This window comes from Chanodichthys erythropterus, chromosome 24, assembly GCF_024489055.1.
Source record: "Chanodichthys erythropterus isolate Z2021 chromosome 24, ASM2448905v1, whole genome shotgun sequence".
In the NCBI taxonomy this organism is placed as follows: Eukaryota; Metazoa; Chordata; class Actinopteri; order Cypriniformes; family Xenocyprididae; genus Chanodichthys; species Chanodichthys erythropterus.
The window spans coordinates 3,982,165-3,999,721 of NC_090244.1; the positions used below are offsets into that span (position 1 = coordinate 3,982,165).

Consider the following 17,557-nt stretch of genomic DNA (forward strand, 5'->3'; position numbering starts at 1 on the left):
ATTAAAACTATTAAAATTAAATAATTTATTTTTATTGATAAGTCATTAAGACTTATAAACCATGAAAAATATTTTTAAATAAAAATAAAATACATTTATTAATAACTCATTAAGCTTTTATGAAAGAATATTTTTTTAAATAATAAATTAATGTATTTTTACTGGGAACTCATTAAACCTTCTAAACTATGAAAAATATATTAAATAAAAATAAAATATATATTTTAGTAACTCATTAAGCCCTCTAAACTATAAAAATGTATTAAAAATAAAATGTATTTACTAATAACTTATTAAACCCTCTAAACTATGTAAAAAATTATAAATATAATAAAATAATTTTACTAATAACGTAAGCCTTCAAAATGATGAAAAATGTATTTAATAAAATAAAATAATGCATTTTTAATGAGAACACATTAATCATTATAAACTATGAAAAATGTATTAAATATATACAATTTATTTCAAATTAACCTAATTAAAATATAGTAAATAAAATGTATTTTTACTAATAAATAAACTATGAAAAATTGCATTAAAGTAAAATAATTTATTGTAACTGATGTGTCATAAAGCGTTCTAAACTATGAAAAATGTATTGAAATAAAACAAAGTAATAATCAACAAAAAGACCCAATGAAGTGCAACGACTCTCAGAAGTGACACTGGGACACACTGAAGGGTTTGTCCCTTTTTCCTAATTATAGCCAATGGCCTTTAGTTTGTCAAAGTCGGGGAAAGCACATTTGACAGCTTGTACAGTGGATAAAAGCTTCTCAAATAACAAGTGTCAGTACAACCGTGGAGACTTATTTTACTACAGTTTGATTTCATGGGGTCTGAAAAACACGCATTAACAAGGATAAAGTCGAGAAATAAGACTGTGACGCGTCTCTGTGTCTGTCAGGACGGTGGATCGTCTGGGAATCCTGACAGGTGCTCAGCTCTTCTCTCTGAATAAAGATCACCTGAAGGCCGTGTGTGGAGACGAGGGCTCTCGCGTCTACAGCCAGATCACCGTCCAGAAGGCACAACTAGAGGTCAGAAACACTTCAGCACATATTATACATGCAGCACCAATAAATCTGACATATCATACACTATTGAATTTGTATTAATTTGTCTTTTTTCTCTCTATCAGAAGAGTCGAGGAGATTCCGAACTGCAGGAAATTATGAGGAAACAGCAAGAGAAAATTGAATCTGCCCCATGAACTGTCAATCAAACTGTCACCTGGCAACAGTACCTGTCAAGCAAACCCACCAATGAACTTAGATGACGTAGATTCTGCCACACCGTCGACCAAACGTCTAATTCAATATATTTTTTAATTGTATATTTATTGTTGGTGCTTTTTGTTATTAGTGTATGTACGGACCTTGTCGTAATTTATGCATGTTCATGCTGGAACACACTTGTAAGCTTATAAGACTCTTTATTGCATGAAAACAATGTATCGCTGAATCTCACAAAAACATGTACAGGTCACACCTCAACAACAAGAACAATGACATTAAAAAACAACATTAGGACGTTTTTTGGGTTAAATGACATTTTAATGACATTTGAACTTCAATTTCTCAAATGCAGATTTTTTTTCTTCATAATGTTCATTCTCAGTTACAATTTCAGACTTCAAAATCAAAAGAACAAACAAAAACATTAAGGAACATTAACTTTTTTTATTTTATTTTACATTTTCATTACATTTTAACTTCAATTTCTCTCAATTATTCACACCTCAAATCAAAAATAAAATTATTAAAAAAAACCATTAGAACTATTAACTTTTTTTCTGGATTTTCATGGCATTTTAATTAAAATTTTTCAAAGTAATGCAGATTTTTTTTCATAACTTTCATTCTCAATTAAAAATGAAATTATGAAGAAAAAACCCTTAGGAACAATAACTTTTCTTTGGTTATTTTGCATTTTCATGACATTTTAACTTAAATTTCTCAAATATCCCTCATAATTTTCATTCTCAATTATTCACACTTCAACAACAACAACAAAAAACATTAGTAACATTAACTTTTTTGGGTTATTTTGCATTTTCATGGCATTTTAGCTTCAATTTCTCATTTTTTTTCCCCCTCATAATTTTCATTTTCTATTCACAACTCAAAATCAAATTATGAAAAAAAATTCTCATTAGAACCATTAACTTTTTTTTCTGCATTTTCATCAATTTCTCAAAGTGATGCAGATACATATATATATGGAAGAGGATTAGGGCCAAGCAATAATAAAAAAATAAAACCATCTCGAGATTAAAGTTGTTAAATTTCGAGAAAAAACTCGTTAAATTTCGAGAAAAAAGTCGAAATAAAATGTTGAGAATAAAGTCATTAAATTAAGAGAAAAAAGTCGTTCGATTATAAGAGCAAATTCGTTAAATTTCGAGAAAAAAAGTTGATAAAATGTTGAATAAAGTCATTAAATTACGAGAAAAAAGTCGTTAGATTATGAGAGAAAATATGTTAAATTATGAGAAAAAAAGTCGTTAAATTTCGAGAAAAATTTGTTAAATTATGAGAACAAATTCGTTAAATTATGAGAAAAAAAGAAATTTCGAGAAAAAAAATTTGAGATAAATGTTGAGAATAAAGTCATTAAATTACGAGAAAAAAGTCGTTAGATTAGGAGAACAAATTCGTTCAATTATGAGAAAAAAAGTAAATAAAATTTTGAGAATAAAATCATTAAATTACGAGAAAAATTTGTTAAATTCTAAGAAATTCGTAATTTAACGACTTGGTTTTATTTTTTTATTATTGCTTGGCGCTAATCCTCTTCCGTATATATATATATATATATATATATAATTAGATTATTTCCCTCATAATTTTTATTCTCAGTTGAGACCTCAAAATTAAAAGAAAAATTTAATTATGAAAAAAATGACATTTCATGTTCATTTTCCTTGTAATTTTCATTCAACAATTCATAAAAACTACATAAAAGCAATAAAAAATATAGAAATCGGCATAAATGAAAAGCAGTACAACACAATAATACAAAAAAAATAAAAAAAAATGTTTTAAGTTGATGTAAATTGAAAAAATGCAAAATGCAGATTTAATTTTAAGCTCAATGTTGGTTTTGTGCTTAAATGTGACCCGTACATGTTCTTGACAGGCTGAGATCCACCGTGTCCAAAGGATTGAGCAGAGTTAATGTTTTCTCGGGGTTTGATGTATGATTGTTCAAAAGAAACGTGACACCACATGTAAATAATGTGCTAAATTCTGTCATCACGCATGTTCTGACGCTGATGGATATGACGAATGAATGAAGCGAGAACAGTAAATTCATCAGATGGATTCATGCGCATCTTTTCTTGCTCAACACTGTGTACTGAACAAGTGTTTTTAATTTGTATAAAGGCATTTAGAGAGAAGGATAATTTGGTTTGATCTTATAGTATGTGGTTGAAATCACAACAGAGACACTTTAAAAAACCTCAAACACACAGACGAGGTTTAATCAGTTTATTCGCATACCAATAGTAGGAACACAAGTACAACCTCTTAGTATTATCCTCTGCTAGTTTGTCCAAATGTTATTTATAAAAACAAATCACTGTATTGTAAATTTAAGAAATAAAGTGACTACTAAAAGACTGTGCCTCAAAAATCACCCTCAAAATATTCTATGCATCAAGCAACTATGCAAATCTAAAATGCAGCGATTGTAATCCAGCAATCACAACTTTCACGTACATTCATGCACATTCACGTTCCTTCAAAGGCATCCTTTATAAGGACTGAGACACACATCTTTGATCAGTCTTTAAAAACACATTTCAAAGTGCCACAATTATGCTTCAAATATCAAAAATAAGTGCTAAATGTCATTTTAGTGAACTGATTGCCTGGCGGTTAAGTTACGAGACTTCTTGCTGTCTAGTCTAGGGAATTCTCGCTCTGATTGGTGGATAGAGCTCTGCTTCTCAAATGAGGTTTTTATTTGTTGAGGTACGCATCCAGCCAGAGTTCTCCAGATTTTTCCAAAGACCTGCGAGGAGGATAATAATACAGTTAGTGGTGAACCAGTAAATACACACAAAATGCAACACATTCTCACTCCCAACTCATCACATATGGACGCCTGGTCAGGACCCCGTGGCGTCACGGGATACTCCATTTCTTTCAATGAGAAAACCTTTGGCGTCAATACACAGGGCATGGGAATTTTATATTGGGGTATCATTTTGGCATTGTTAGGGGTAAGCGATATGATTAACCGTTGTCCTACTGCACCGTCATGAAAGCTTATCATTTGCAATTGTTTTTTGAGCAACAAGTGGTTTTAAACTATTGAAACGCATTAAGCAGAGCTCCTTTTGTTATATGAAACTGCTGCATACAGCGTGTGAGTACTGAAATTAGTTCTTTTTACCACCTATATTAGGATTCAGTGGTTAAATACACATACTTATGTGTCAAAATGACCATGTCTTTGCATGTAAACACAGTCATTTATGTCTTAAGTGAACGTAAACAGTTGAGAAAGAAAACACGTGTGTAACAGTATATTGGATCCGTGCATCAGATCTTAAAGTGACAGCAGCCTAATATAAACCTGCTGCTGTCTGTGTCATTAACGTTAATCAAATGACAAAATCTCTCATTGCTCTTTATGCACTTTAATAAGAATTAATGTCATGTAAGTTTAATTTACACAGTGAAGATATGCCGTTTTATTATACATTTGATTACTTTATACAATTTATGTAGTTTAGTAATTGTTATTTCTAGTGCTTGAAGTTTCTTTGTTCTTATTTTATCACTGACTGTTTACTTGTCTTCTGTAAGCTTGAGAGTTTTCTTTTTTTAGGTTGACTAGTCTATATATTAAATATTGAAATTGGTGATAAGAATTATGAAATTTCAAAGGTATCAAAAATTTTAAAAACCTTATTTAAATAAAAATAACTATATTGTGATATATCATTATCGTGAAATAAAATGACTAAAATGAGGATATGAATACATTATTTAGACATTTTTGAACACGTAACCCAACCCCTATCCCTAAATCTATATTATATAATATAAAACACAGGATATAACAGGCAGATACAACTACAGTCACAACTTATTCAAAAAGTAAAATTTTGAGTTTTGATAGTCGGGATACGGTTATTGGGGTAGTTTTGTTACGTAGACCTGGCAACCCTGGAGAGGGATCATTTTCAGCTATTAAAACCTTAAGTTCACATAAAGATATTGTTTGTAATACTTTTTTTGGTCATATTTTGCAATGCATACCTGTGCCTGTACTTTTATTTGCTTGTTACATCTTTTATTTGTGTTGAGAAATGGGTAGGATTAGGGTAGGAATTAGATTAGGTGCTCCAAAATATCTATGAAAGTATACATATTTATAAAATCTTTTGCAAATGCATATAAAGAATTAAATGGATCTTGATCTGAAGCATAAGGGAAACAACTGATAGCAAAGGATTGCCATCGAAAAACATTGTTTGTACAAACATGTTGCTAAATGGCATATAATTAAACATTATTAATAATGAAAAGGAATCAAATAATATACTTTTCACTATCTAAATCAATTTACAAATGGATCAACCTACGTTTTTTCTCATTGAATATTGCGTTTTAGGTCATTTATCATGGTAAATTGGTTGTGAATGTCGACTTTTTATAGGAATATTTCCTGAATCAGTGCAAGAGCTTCTTTTGAAGGTGAAACTAAGAGATGTTCAGGTGTGCGTCATACCTGACGACGTCCGCAAAGGCCCCGTACAAGGTCTTCTCTTGGTACTTGACTCCGTATTTGGCACATAACGCTCGAACGTGTGGGGCGGCGCGCCAGTAATTGTGCCGAGGCATTGTGGGGAAGAGACTGGGACAAGAACAAACCCCAGTTATGAAATGCCAAAGATACACTGAAGACTTTGCACTGAACTTGGGTTTTTCTTACTGGTGCTCGATCTGAAAGTTGAGGTGTCCGCTGAACCAGTCGTTGAAGGCGGATTGCTCAATGTTACAGGTGGCGACCAGCTAAATGAGAGAAATGTAAGCGTTGGCATGCTATATTGACTAGTTTATAAACCCAGTGAAGGTGAGGCGGGTCAGAATGTACCTGCATACTAAGCCAGTCTTGGTGTTTCTCATAGTCGATGTCCATGGGGATGTGGCTCATCTGGGTCACCCACACAAACCAGTGACTCTCCAGGAACCTGCAACCCACAGGAACAACACATTCATACTGACATCATGTGATTTACGATTGACCCCCTAACCAAGGGACTTCAGTGAAGATCTTTTAATCTATGCTGTATTCGCTTGATGTGTGTTTTAGTAGAAACAAAAGGCCGATACAGTATAAAAACAGCCTTATGTGAAATTTAAATGTTTATATACATCTTTTTATGAGTTTTGATTATGAAATAAATTTCCAGTAAAGATCTTCATTTTTGTTCAGTAAAAGAAAAGCATGGTACTACATGGTAGATGTGCAAAACACACGGCAATACTAAGTGTGTATATTTGTAAGTGTGCTTCTCGTCCATTGAAAACGCACTTGGAATATAAAATCTGCAAAAAACATGTTCAAAGCAGTAGTAGTAGATGAAATGATGTTTTGTACCTCACGAAATTAAACAGAATCACCGACCAAAACACACCGTAGAACTGTGTGTAACACAGGAAGTATCGAACGTAGTAACTTATACACCACGCAAGGTCCTAAAACAGATAAGACGAGGGGAGATAAGATAAGTGCTTATAATAGCACATACAGCTGCAAGAACATAGCAAGAGTCAAAGTGATCATGGTAACCTACCACCCAAAGACCATGTGTGATCATATTGTGAAATATCTGGAACTGGAAATAAACTGGAATCAGCAGAGGAGGTCCAACTGAGGAAGAGCGACAGAGACGTTACACATACAGACACAATGAACATGGCAAGCATAGTTGATGGTCAAACCCTCTGAGATATATATGTGTGTGTGTGTGTGTGTGTGTGTGTGTGTGTGTGCATATATATATATATATATTGGATATATGGTAAAGTATATGATAATGTTGATATGTTTGATCTTGGTGGAATAGATCTGCTACACTGCTGCTGTTGATTATTGCTGCTGCTGTTTTTGCAGCTGTTATTGCTGGTGCTGCTGTTGATGATTATTGCTGCTGCTGCTATTCCCGCCTCTATTGTGCTGTTATTGCTACTGCTGTTTTTGCTGCTGCTGTTGTTGATTATTTCTGCTGCTGCTGTTATGGCCGCTGCTATTGTGCTGTTATTGCTGCTGTTGTTGATTATTGCTGCTGTTGTTGTTAATGCTGCTGCTGTTTTTCCTGCTGTTATTGCTGCTGTTGTTTATTATTGTTGCTGCCGCTGTTATTGCTGTTATTACTGCTGCTGCTGCTGATTATTGCTGCTGCTGCTGTTATTGCTGCTGTTGTTGATTATTATTGCTGCTGCTGATTATTGTTACCGCTGCTATTGTGCTGTTATTGCTGCTGCTGCTGTTATTGCCGCTGCTATTGTGCTGTTATTGCTGCTGTTGTTGTTGATTATTGCTGCTGCTGCTGCTGTTGATAATTGTTACTGCTATTGTGCTGTTTTTGCTGCTGTTATTGCTGCTGCTGTTGATTATTACTGCTGCTGTTATTGATGCTGCTTTTGTGCTGTTATTGCTGCTGCTGCTGTTGATTATTACTGCTGCTGATTATCATTGCTGCTCTTGTTGATTATTGCTGCTGCTGTTTTTGCTGCTGTTATTACTGCTACTGCTGCTGCTGTTATTACCACTGCTATTGTGCTGTTATTACTGCTGCTGCTGCTGATGATTATTATTGTTGCTGCTGCTGATTATTGTTGCTGCTGCTGTTATTGATTATTGTTACTGCTGTTGATAATTGCTGCTGCTGCTGTTATTGTTGCTGTTGTTGATTATTGTTGCTGCTGCTGCTGCTGATGATTATTATTGTTGCTGCTGCTGTTATTGCTGCTGCTGTTTTTGCTGCTGTTATTATTGCTGTTGTTGTTGATTAATGCTGCTGCTGTTGTTGTTATTGCTGCTGCTGTTTTTCCTGCTGTTATTGCTGCTGTTGTTGATTATTGTTGCTGCCGCTGTTATTGTTGTTTTTGCTGCTGCTGCTGTTATTACCACTGCTATTGTGCTGTTATTACTGCAGCTGCTGCTGATTATTGTTGCTGCTGCCGTTATTGCTGCTGTTGTTGATTATTATTGCTGCTGCTGCTGATTATTGTTACTGCTGTTGATAATTGCTGCTGCTATTGTGCTGTTATTGCTGCTGATTATTATTGCTGCTGCTGCTGTTGATAATTGTTGCTGCTATTGTGCTGTTATTGCTGCTGATTATTATTGCTGCTGCTGCTGTTGATAATTGTTGCTGCTATTGTGCTGTTATTGCTGCTGCTGCTCTTGTTGATTATTGCTGCTGATGATGATTATGGTTGCTGCCGCAAAGCAAGTTCGGGACTTGCTACTGCCAATACATACATGACACACTGCTGTGAGCAAGTAAGAAATGCTGCTGCTGTACAATATAGCGTACATGAATTATCCGTTACAGATTTATACAGCTGGAGCTGGGGAAGGTGGAGGGTTTCTGAATATTTACATTAATATTTACAAGTTTATAAAGATTAGGCAATATTCAGCAATATCCAATGGAACTCGTAGCGTAGAAATGTCAGTTTATCTAGTAGGTTCTTATTTGATTCTCATTACGATCCTTTACAATCTAAATCATGATATAATCCTGTACACATTCCTGTAGGTGCTTCTGACTTAGACAGCCACTGTGCCACAAACCCACTTACTGAAGAAGAAGTACTTGTGCTGATGGTTGTAAGGCAGATGCTTGATCTTTTTAACGCCATACTGTAGTAAAGACAGACAGAAAGAGTAAAATCAGAGCCAATCAAGTGTCTTCTTCATGTAGGTTTCATGCGGATAGTGTGTTTGTACCTCCACAGGCTGCACAGTTCCCACTACAAACGCACTGAGCATGTTGACGTCCGGGTCCTTTTTGAACACGTTCGGTTTAGCATGATGCTGGAAGTGGCGATGGTTCCACCAGCCCGCAGATGCTCCCTAAAAATGCCCAAAACAACACATATGTATACAGGCCAATACAGCATGATAACTCAAATAGAACTTCATAAGTGACCAAGCAACTTTCACAGTAATGCAAACAGCACGTCTCATGCAAAAGTACATGTTTGTTGTTAGCATGCTGCTAAGTTAATGATATATGATACTGTAATAAGTAGCATAAATAGTATAAAAATACAGAGCACATAAAAATATATGGTTAAATAGCTAATTTTTAATTAGACTGATCAGAATATTTAGGTATTGAGTGAATTATACTGATCTTATAATAATATTTATAAGCATTTCTCTCGCTTCATCCTCTATCTTGTATGGATTATGACTGTGAATTCAATCAATTTTCCTAAGCCGGACATCATCCACTACTGTATACATGCTGAACAAAGCCAAGTTACAATTGCAAATCTAGGTCTGCAAGGGCGACCTCAAAAAACAGATGATTTCAGTCAGACTAAAGTATTTATTCATTATCATCATGGTGATATATATTTATACATGTTATATATGTTTGTGTATCTACTGTAGATGGCTGTGTTATTGAGTGCAAGACAAATTTCCCAAATTTGGGACAATAAAGTGTATATACAATTCAAATATTCTACAGCCAGGCTAATGAACTGTAATAGTTGGTTATTAATAAATTAAAGAACATATTGGTACCTTCAGGTGTCCGATGACAAATTTGTGCACTAAGTGATTCCATCGAGAGGTCTTAAACACGGACAGATGACCAAAGTCGTGCTGCAACCATCCAGCCTGCGACTACAACAAAAACCAAACAAACAAAAAACATGAACAACCCAGCTGAAAAAAACAAACTAAAACCAGTCTGCACTGGTCTTCACAGGTTTCAGATGGACGTAGCATTTATATAGTTCAGTTTTGTTCCCTGTTATGCTGGTGCTAATCAAGCACACAAGCATCCAAAATGTAACATATTTTAAACAACAGCTTTTTCACCATGGTTTAATGACCGTCTTAATTATATCAAACGTGTCTGTCGTACCTGTGCGGTACCCAGTAAAACAGCAACGATGGCTGTGTTGATCCAGCCGGTTCCCCAGTACCACACCATCATCAGGGCGATGGCCTCCAGGAGCAGGATGTGACTCAGATGCAAGAAGAAAAACAGCGGCTGGGCTTTGAAACACCCCTCAGCCTCCAGACGCTCACGCAGGGCTCGGAAATCCTCCACAAGAGCAGCCTCAAAAAAGAAACACACTCAACTATGGCTGTGTTATGGCTGTGAATCGACTAAATGTTTTCATGACCCACATTTTTAAGATGTGAATGTAGTAGTTGTCACTAGCTATGTTTCCATCAAAAGCTCCAAACTTATGCACAAAATTGGAACATTGCACAAAGCATTTGCAAATAAAGCACTGTTTCCGTCCCATGTGCTCAAGAAAAAAGAAACGTCACTTTCTGGGAAGAAACTGGGAGAGAATTAAACCAAATCATTCTGATGACAGACTTTGACTCAGGCATTTCAGAATGACCAAACCAATATTTGGGATGCTGTGCGATTTGATTGGCCCGCTGGTTATCCAATCAAGTCCTCTGTTGAGGCAAAGTCACATGAGTTTTTTTGTTGTGCATCGAGGGAATTTATTTGGTAAATTTGTTTCCATTGAAATTAATGAGCGATAGGGTAATTAAATTTAATTTAAATGCTGATTAAAGGCACAATATGTAATTTTTTGCCACTAGAGGTCGCTTATTCAAAACAAAGGTGTCGCTTGATGACGCCTAAGAGTTGAAAGTTGTCATAATGCTACTCTGCGTTCGCTCGGCGGCTGCTATGAGACACTTGTTGCACACTGAAGTAAGCTAGATCGATATTAGTCATGGTAAAACATGGTACTCACAGTAAATCAAGAAAACGAGATTTAAACAATAAGACTTACTGTATTGAGCTAAATAACATGATTAGTTTTCTGTCGATGAATGTATCCAAACAGTTGCTCACCTGTCTAATAAAACAATATATTAAAGCATCTTTGGTGTTTCCATGGTTTCTACAAAATAAAACGAGGGTAACGCAGGTATGATGTCATTGATAGTCACGGTCTGTGTCCTAATTAAAATTGCTTATTTCTCTGGAATTCTTGGAAACATCTGGGATAATGTAAGTACACAAGTCAACAAAATATATAACACTGTTCTAGTGGTTTTTGGGTATTTTAATCCAAAAATCTTACATATTGTGTCTTTAATGTTTGATGATCGCGTTATTTTACATGTGCGTCAGCAATGCTTCTTAATTCTGCTTCTTCTTCGCCTGTGTTTTGATCAGGAGATTCTGTACTCTTTCGGAAGATGCGTAATAGCACCCCCTACCATATAACAGTGAAAACATGGATTGCTGGAAACTCCGTCAATGGCGGGGAAAGAGTTAAATTGCAATTAAATTATTCAATTTGAACTGAGGTAGGAAACAGGATGTAGATTTTGAATTAAAGGAAGTTAAATTACTGTAACCGTGAGCAAATGTTGTTATCTAAGGAGACTTACAAAATATGTTGTTTTAAAGGTGCTAAAGAGGATCTTTTCGTCGACTGAGAAACCAAAGACTGTTACTGAGTTTTTGGGAACGCCTCCCAAAACTCGTGCACGAGTATTGGAACACGAGTGTTTGTTTACCACCGGCATTCGCTGTATCGTGTTAGGTGATTCATTATGTCGGACTCACCGCAGGTAACTCATAATCTGCAGTTGTTACTCCTGACTCCTGACAAAACTATTGCATGCGGCGCCTGTGGAGTGTGGAAAGTTACTGGAGCGCGCAGCCGCGCTCGTCTCTCACAAGGAACGTCACGGCAGTGATTGACAAGCCAGAGGGCCAATCGTTTACGCGATGATCGTGTAAACGATTGGCTGATGTTTTTAAGGCCCTACCTCGTGCACAGATGATGTATATTAATATTATTCCTTTCAGTTCACCTAATAAATAGTCTTTTATCAGTTAGTAAAGACAGTTTCAAGTAATATTGCAAAAATGTATAAAACAAAACATCCTCTTTAGCACCTTTAACTGCAAAAACTGTAAATTTAGAAAAGGGAAGTTCATACTTAGAAAGATCGTTTTGACAGTCTTGTTTAAAAGTGTTAAAAAAGTTAAAAATGTCTTACAGGAAGACAAATGCATTTGTTTCCCAGAATGCAAAGAACTGATCAATTTCTTTAAATTGTAATTCAGTGAATTCCACTTCCTGTCATTTCAATTTAACTTTCTGTGTGATTTTTCAACTTTAGATTTGGCACACCTTTTTTTAAGGACTGCCCCTTTAAATGCTCTCACTTTATTTTATATCTTTCTTGTAATTCCTCATAAATATGAATATGCGTTTTATTTTGAAAATTCATATTCTAAGTGACTAAGGTGTCAAACCAATATTTTACACCCAAACCTCACAGGATTTATTCATCCTTTTAGTTAAGGTCTTTAGTTTAGTCTCTATACTCACATTTTTCTGCCGATCTAGACTGGGTTCAGACGCCTCAAGCTCCCCGATTAACAGCGGCTTCATGTATTTTCTCACCAGCTGAAGGTCTGGATGAAATGCAGTAAACGCCTCCTATCATACCAGATAAAACAATTTCAACACTGATAATCTTTATTTGAAGCTTATCTGAAACAAATACAACAACACAAGAACAAATAAGAGCTTGAAGATTTTTTAATATTGAATGAGATTCCTACCTAGACAGCACTATGTGACATTAGAAACACATGCTTAAAATGCTATCTCATTGTTTTGCAGTAATCCAGTATAAGCTGTCATTTTTATGTTAAATTTGAATATTCATGCATATTAATCCGGCATGATTCATAGTTACATTATTTTTTGCATGATGCCTACAAAGAGACTATATAGTGCTACATATATAGTACTACTATAATGCCTACAAATCATACAAAATAAGCAATTTATATAGCATTTTAAGCGTTATGAGTCATTGTTTTACAATAATACAGTCTACAAAAATATTTACATTATACAACATTTTTGGACATGATGCCCAAAAGTCTAGGCAGACTGCTCACTAGATTTTGAGCCTGTTTTGCAGTAATCTGGTCTGCATAATTCAGTAATTAGGTGTATATAAAAGTTCTTCCATGTGTGTTAAATGTACATATGTTTTACCGTTGCATCTTCTCCAGCATAGTGTCCGAGGATCCTGAGTCCTCCGGGGTGTTTCTTCACCCACTGGCTCACATTATAAACCTTCCTTTCAACCACGATCCACTGATCTCCATACTTGGTGTGTTTCTGCACCTCCTCCCACGTGTAAGCGCTGAACCTCCCATTGGTCCCGGTGATCCGGTCCGTCTGCTGTCCTCCTCTGCCCATCGCTGATCAAACTCTGACTGCTGCTTACTTTGCACTGTAAGACCAAGTGTCCCGATTAAACACTTTAACCAAAAATAACAGTTTAATATGAACATTTCAGACATTTAATGTTCACTTCTGCCAGTAATTATGCGCAACTTAATGCAAAAATCCACACTGTAAAATGTTTAGTCAGCTAACCTCTCTCTCAAGTCTATATTGTTGCAAGAACTGGTCATTTTTATGCATAATTCACAAAATGGATGCCCAAAAGGTGTCTAGATAGGCAGTTCACTAGGTTATGAGACACATGACGGTTTGATATCCACACTATAAAATGCTTTCAGGCAGTGTTGGGTGCAGGGTTGCCAGGTTTTCACAACAAAACACGCCCAATTGCTACTCAAAACTAGCCCAAAACCAGCCCAATCGTTGTAAAAATCGCCTTAAGGGGTTAAAATGTGCAGTTTTGCCAGGGTTGCCTTGGTAAAATTCACTTTCCAGGGGCTAAATATTATGTTATGGTAACACTTTATTTTAGGGTCTTTTAACTATTTGCTTATTAGCATGCATATTACTAGAATATTGGCTATTTATTAGTACTTATTAAGCACATATTAATGCCTTATTCTGCCTGACCTTATTCTACATTCTTAATCCTACCCAATACCTAAACTTAACAACTAACTTACTATTAATAAGCAGTAAATGAGGAGTTAATTGAGGGGAAAAATAGATTGTGTTCCCTATACTAAAGTGTTACCCATGTTATTTAGGGTCACTTCAACCTGCGAACATGAAAAACAATAGACCAATTCCACAGGAAAACCGCTGACTTGGCAACACTGGTTGGGTGTAACTCATTAGGTACTATGTAAATAATTACAGTAATTTAATTACTTTTCCCTTAAAAAAGTAAAGTAATGGATTATTTTAATTTTTCTGTAATTTAATTTCAGATGTAATTGCGTTAAATACTATAAAGACTACAGAACAATTCTATATAAAACAACAGTGGATTTAACATCGAAATTGAATGTGTTAAATTTAAAATGAATGTTTTAATATAACTTTCTCCCTTTAAATACTTTGGTCAGTTCAAGAATAATTTATTTATTTTAATATATTATTTATTTGAATCCTTGTATGTTCGAGGTTGATATGGGACTGAGAAAGTAATTGGTAATGCTTTTTTGAGAGAGTAATTAGTACAGTAATCTAATTACACTATTGACGATGTAATTAGTAGATAGTAATTCGTTACTTTTTTAGAGTAACGTACCGAGCACTGTTGTCAGGTTGTCACTTTAGGGTAAGGCCAGTCTGAAATGTCTCCTTACAGCACAATTTTTTCTTTTTATAGTGCACTGAAATACGATCCTAGTCTTAGTTTAGGAATGAGACAATGAATGCTCACATAATCTCATTAATTATGCATATACGTGCTGAAATACACGTACCAAAAGATTTTTGATTGCTTCCTTATTTTGCGTTCGTCGTTTTTTTTTTTACCACTTTACATGACACTCAAACAAAGCAGGTGCAAAGCAAAAAACAACTCTAGATTCTTCAGAGCTTTCTACTGAAGCATTTCAAATGAATAAACTGTTGAAAAAACAAAATTAACTTGATGAACTAATTCTGTCAATTCATGTGCATGCATTATATAACATGAGAAGCAAAAAAAAAAAGTACATTGAGTTTAAACTTTCAATAATTTACTTACCTTCTCTGCAAGGACTTTGATCACACACTCATTTAGTTTGTGTGTGATGAGAAAGAGAATCGGATGCGAGGCTCATACTGTCTTATACACTCACTCTACATCACTTGTACTTCTGCTGAATTCCGAACAGATCATTCGAGCTCAACCGGCCAATCAGCGCGCAGACTCCGCGCCAGTCTCGCGAACCATCAGCCAATAGGAAGAGAGAGAGAACTTTGGAAGGGAGGGGAGAGCGCTGAGATAAAGAGAAGTTACTCAGGTTCGAATCCCACATCAGCCAGCAAAGTGCAGTCATGCTATTACAATGTCAGCCATTTGAAAGGAAATATAGTGTAAAAGTTCTGCATTAAAAACCTGTTTATTGGTTATAAGTTACTTACTTTATCAATTTCAGTGCAATATCAAATAATGTGTAATAATACAGTGACCTAATTTGGATGGAAGGAGATAATAATGCATGTTGAATTTTACTCTTAAATACTGTAAAAAAGAAAAAAAGTATACATACTCATATATGTATTTTTACTGGAAATCTATATTCTGCTATTTCCTGTTTTTAAAAAAACAACTAAAAGGATTTTGTCTTTGTGTGTGGATAACGCTTTGTCTATTTTTAATAGCGATGACTTATTAAGTTTTGAATTTAATAAAAGCATCATGATTCTCATGATTATATCAGTTAATTATGAATAAAGTTTTATAATATTATATATAGTCACCAAAATGCCATCTGTAATGCAAAATATAGCCATTTACAGTTGTTGCAATATGAATTCATACACATATTCAACACAGTTCCAGCATTTCACATGTTAGGACTCCTTTACTTAAGTTTCTTTGAATAAATAGGCAAAGACTGGTGACTGATCTGACTGTTAAAACATTTCAAATGAAAAAAGGAAGAACTTTGGACTTTTCCATGCAAAGAAAACACCACAGACTTATTCTGAACCTGCGTTTATTACAGCTGCATTTACCATCCTTAATTTGTATCACGACTTCACAAGTTGAATTAACGCGTAGAGTACAAATGATTCTTTATTGTCAAGCATATAATCTCTGATAAAACTCATAATACGATAAGATAATTAGATGCTCATAAATGCACATTTAAAGAGATCCATAAAAGATCACTTTGCAGCTGCAGCATTACTTTGCCTTTTTTTTTTTTTTTTTGCTAAATTTTGGCAGACCTTAAAATTTTCAGCTATACTTAAATTATTAATAAAATATCTCTCTATACCTGTAAAAATATATCTGTACATTTAAATACAAATAACATTCCCAATCCATTCAATAAACATACTAAGCAATACATAATGTCATCTTGACCGGAAACGTTTCAAAGTCTTTGGCCTTTATCATAGTTGTCAGAGCAGGAACACATTATAAACCATATAATTTTGGCTCATGAATATTAATAGGTGACATACCATTAGCAATTGATTGAGGACTTCTTTCTAATTTCTAAAAAGTGGTTTAGAAATTATTGGTCATAAATAGAGTCATGCATAAACAGTTGTAATGGTTGCTACACCCCTGGCCTTCATACATTCATAAAGTTATAGATGCAGATAGAAGATGCAGACTATTGTTCGCTTTTATTACGTGTTTATCCACTTAAACATTTAACACTGAATCGAATAGTTCATTTAGTTTACATCACAGTGTCTTGGAAGCAAAACACAACTTTCAAAAGATGGATATAGCTCCGTGTTCACTGTTATCCAAAACATTCACACTGTCCTCTGTTCGCTAAAGAAAGCCTGTATTATCAAAAAAAGGTGTAAATAAAGTGAATTAACAACAAAAACCTGAACCTTGTGAAGTCCCACCGATTATTAAAATACAAGTGTTTAAAGTCAACATGAAACGGAAGTTGCGATAGTCTTTTCTTCCATATTGTGGCGCATATCCGAGTGAAACGGCTTCTCAAACAAGAAAAAATGTAGGGCGGGACTTGATTTTGTCCATCGAGAGTTGATTGGATGGTTGTGGTTTGCTAGGTCTCATGTGAGTGACAGGTTGTGACTCGTGCCGGTAAACACTTCATCAAAGAAGATCAGAGTTAAAGATGGAGGGTAAGTTATTATGAGAACACATGAATTAAAAAAACAAGGTTCATGGATAAATCATTTAGAATAAATACTGCATCACAGCAGAGTTAAATCAACTATGCTTAGAGTACATATGGTCCCTCTCTAAATAGTGTTAAAATAACACTGAAGCAGAGTTAAAGTTAATGAGATAATTAAGCAATTAATGATTGCGCATTAGTGATGAACACCTGCTGTTAACAAGCAGAATCACTAAAGAAGTAAGAAAAAACAACAAACTTCAAGTGACTTAAGTCACAGCCTTATTA

The 17,557-nt window shown here is 34.7% G+C and overlaps 2 protein-coding genes across 7 annotated transcripts in view; one reads left to right on the forward strand and one right to left on the reverse strand.

Annotated features, from left to right (window-relative positions):
* eps8l2 (EPS8 signaling adaptor L2) overlaps positions 1-1,283 on the forward strand; it is a 44,799-nt gene extending 43,516 nt beyond the window's left edge. For all 6 annotated transcript variants that reach the window (XM_067380342.1, XM_067380347.1, XM_067380344.1 and 3 more), the window contains 2 exons: positions 911-1,043; positions 1,145-1,283. In XM_067380342.1, coding sequence (XP_067236443.1) covers positions 911-1,043; positions 1,145-1,216 — 205 coding nt within the window. In that variant the 3' untranslated portion in view covers positions 1,217-1,283. The remainder of the gene's footprint in view (positions 1-910; positions 1,044-1,144) is intronic.
* Positions 1,284-3,884: 2,601 nt separating this feature from the next.
* On the reverse strand, positions 3,885-15,331 carry fads2 (fatty acid desaturase 2). Its single transcript, XM_067380348.1, has 13 exons — positions 15,193-15,331; positions 13,281-13,521; positions 12,600-12,710; positions 10,139-10,336; positions 9,793-9,894; positions 8,986-9,111; positions 8,838-8,898; positions 6,821-6,897; positions 6,625-6,722; positions 6,118-6,214; positions 5,956-6,035; positions 5,752-5,877; positions 3,885-4,023 (listed from the first exon to the last, which is right to left on the reverse strand). The coding sequence occupies exons 2-13, from the start codon at positions 13,485-13,487 to the stop codon at positions 3,972-3,974; spliced, it is 1,335 nt and encodes a 444-aa protein (XP_067236449.1). The 5' UTR covers positions 13,488-13,521; positions 15,193-15,331; the 3' UTR covers positions 3,885-3,971.
* Between the last annotated feature and the right edge of the window lie 2,226 nt (positions 15,332-17,557).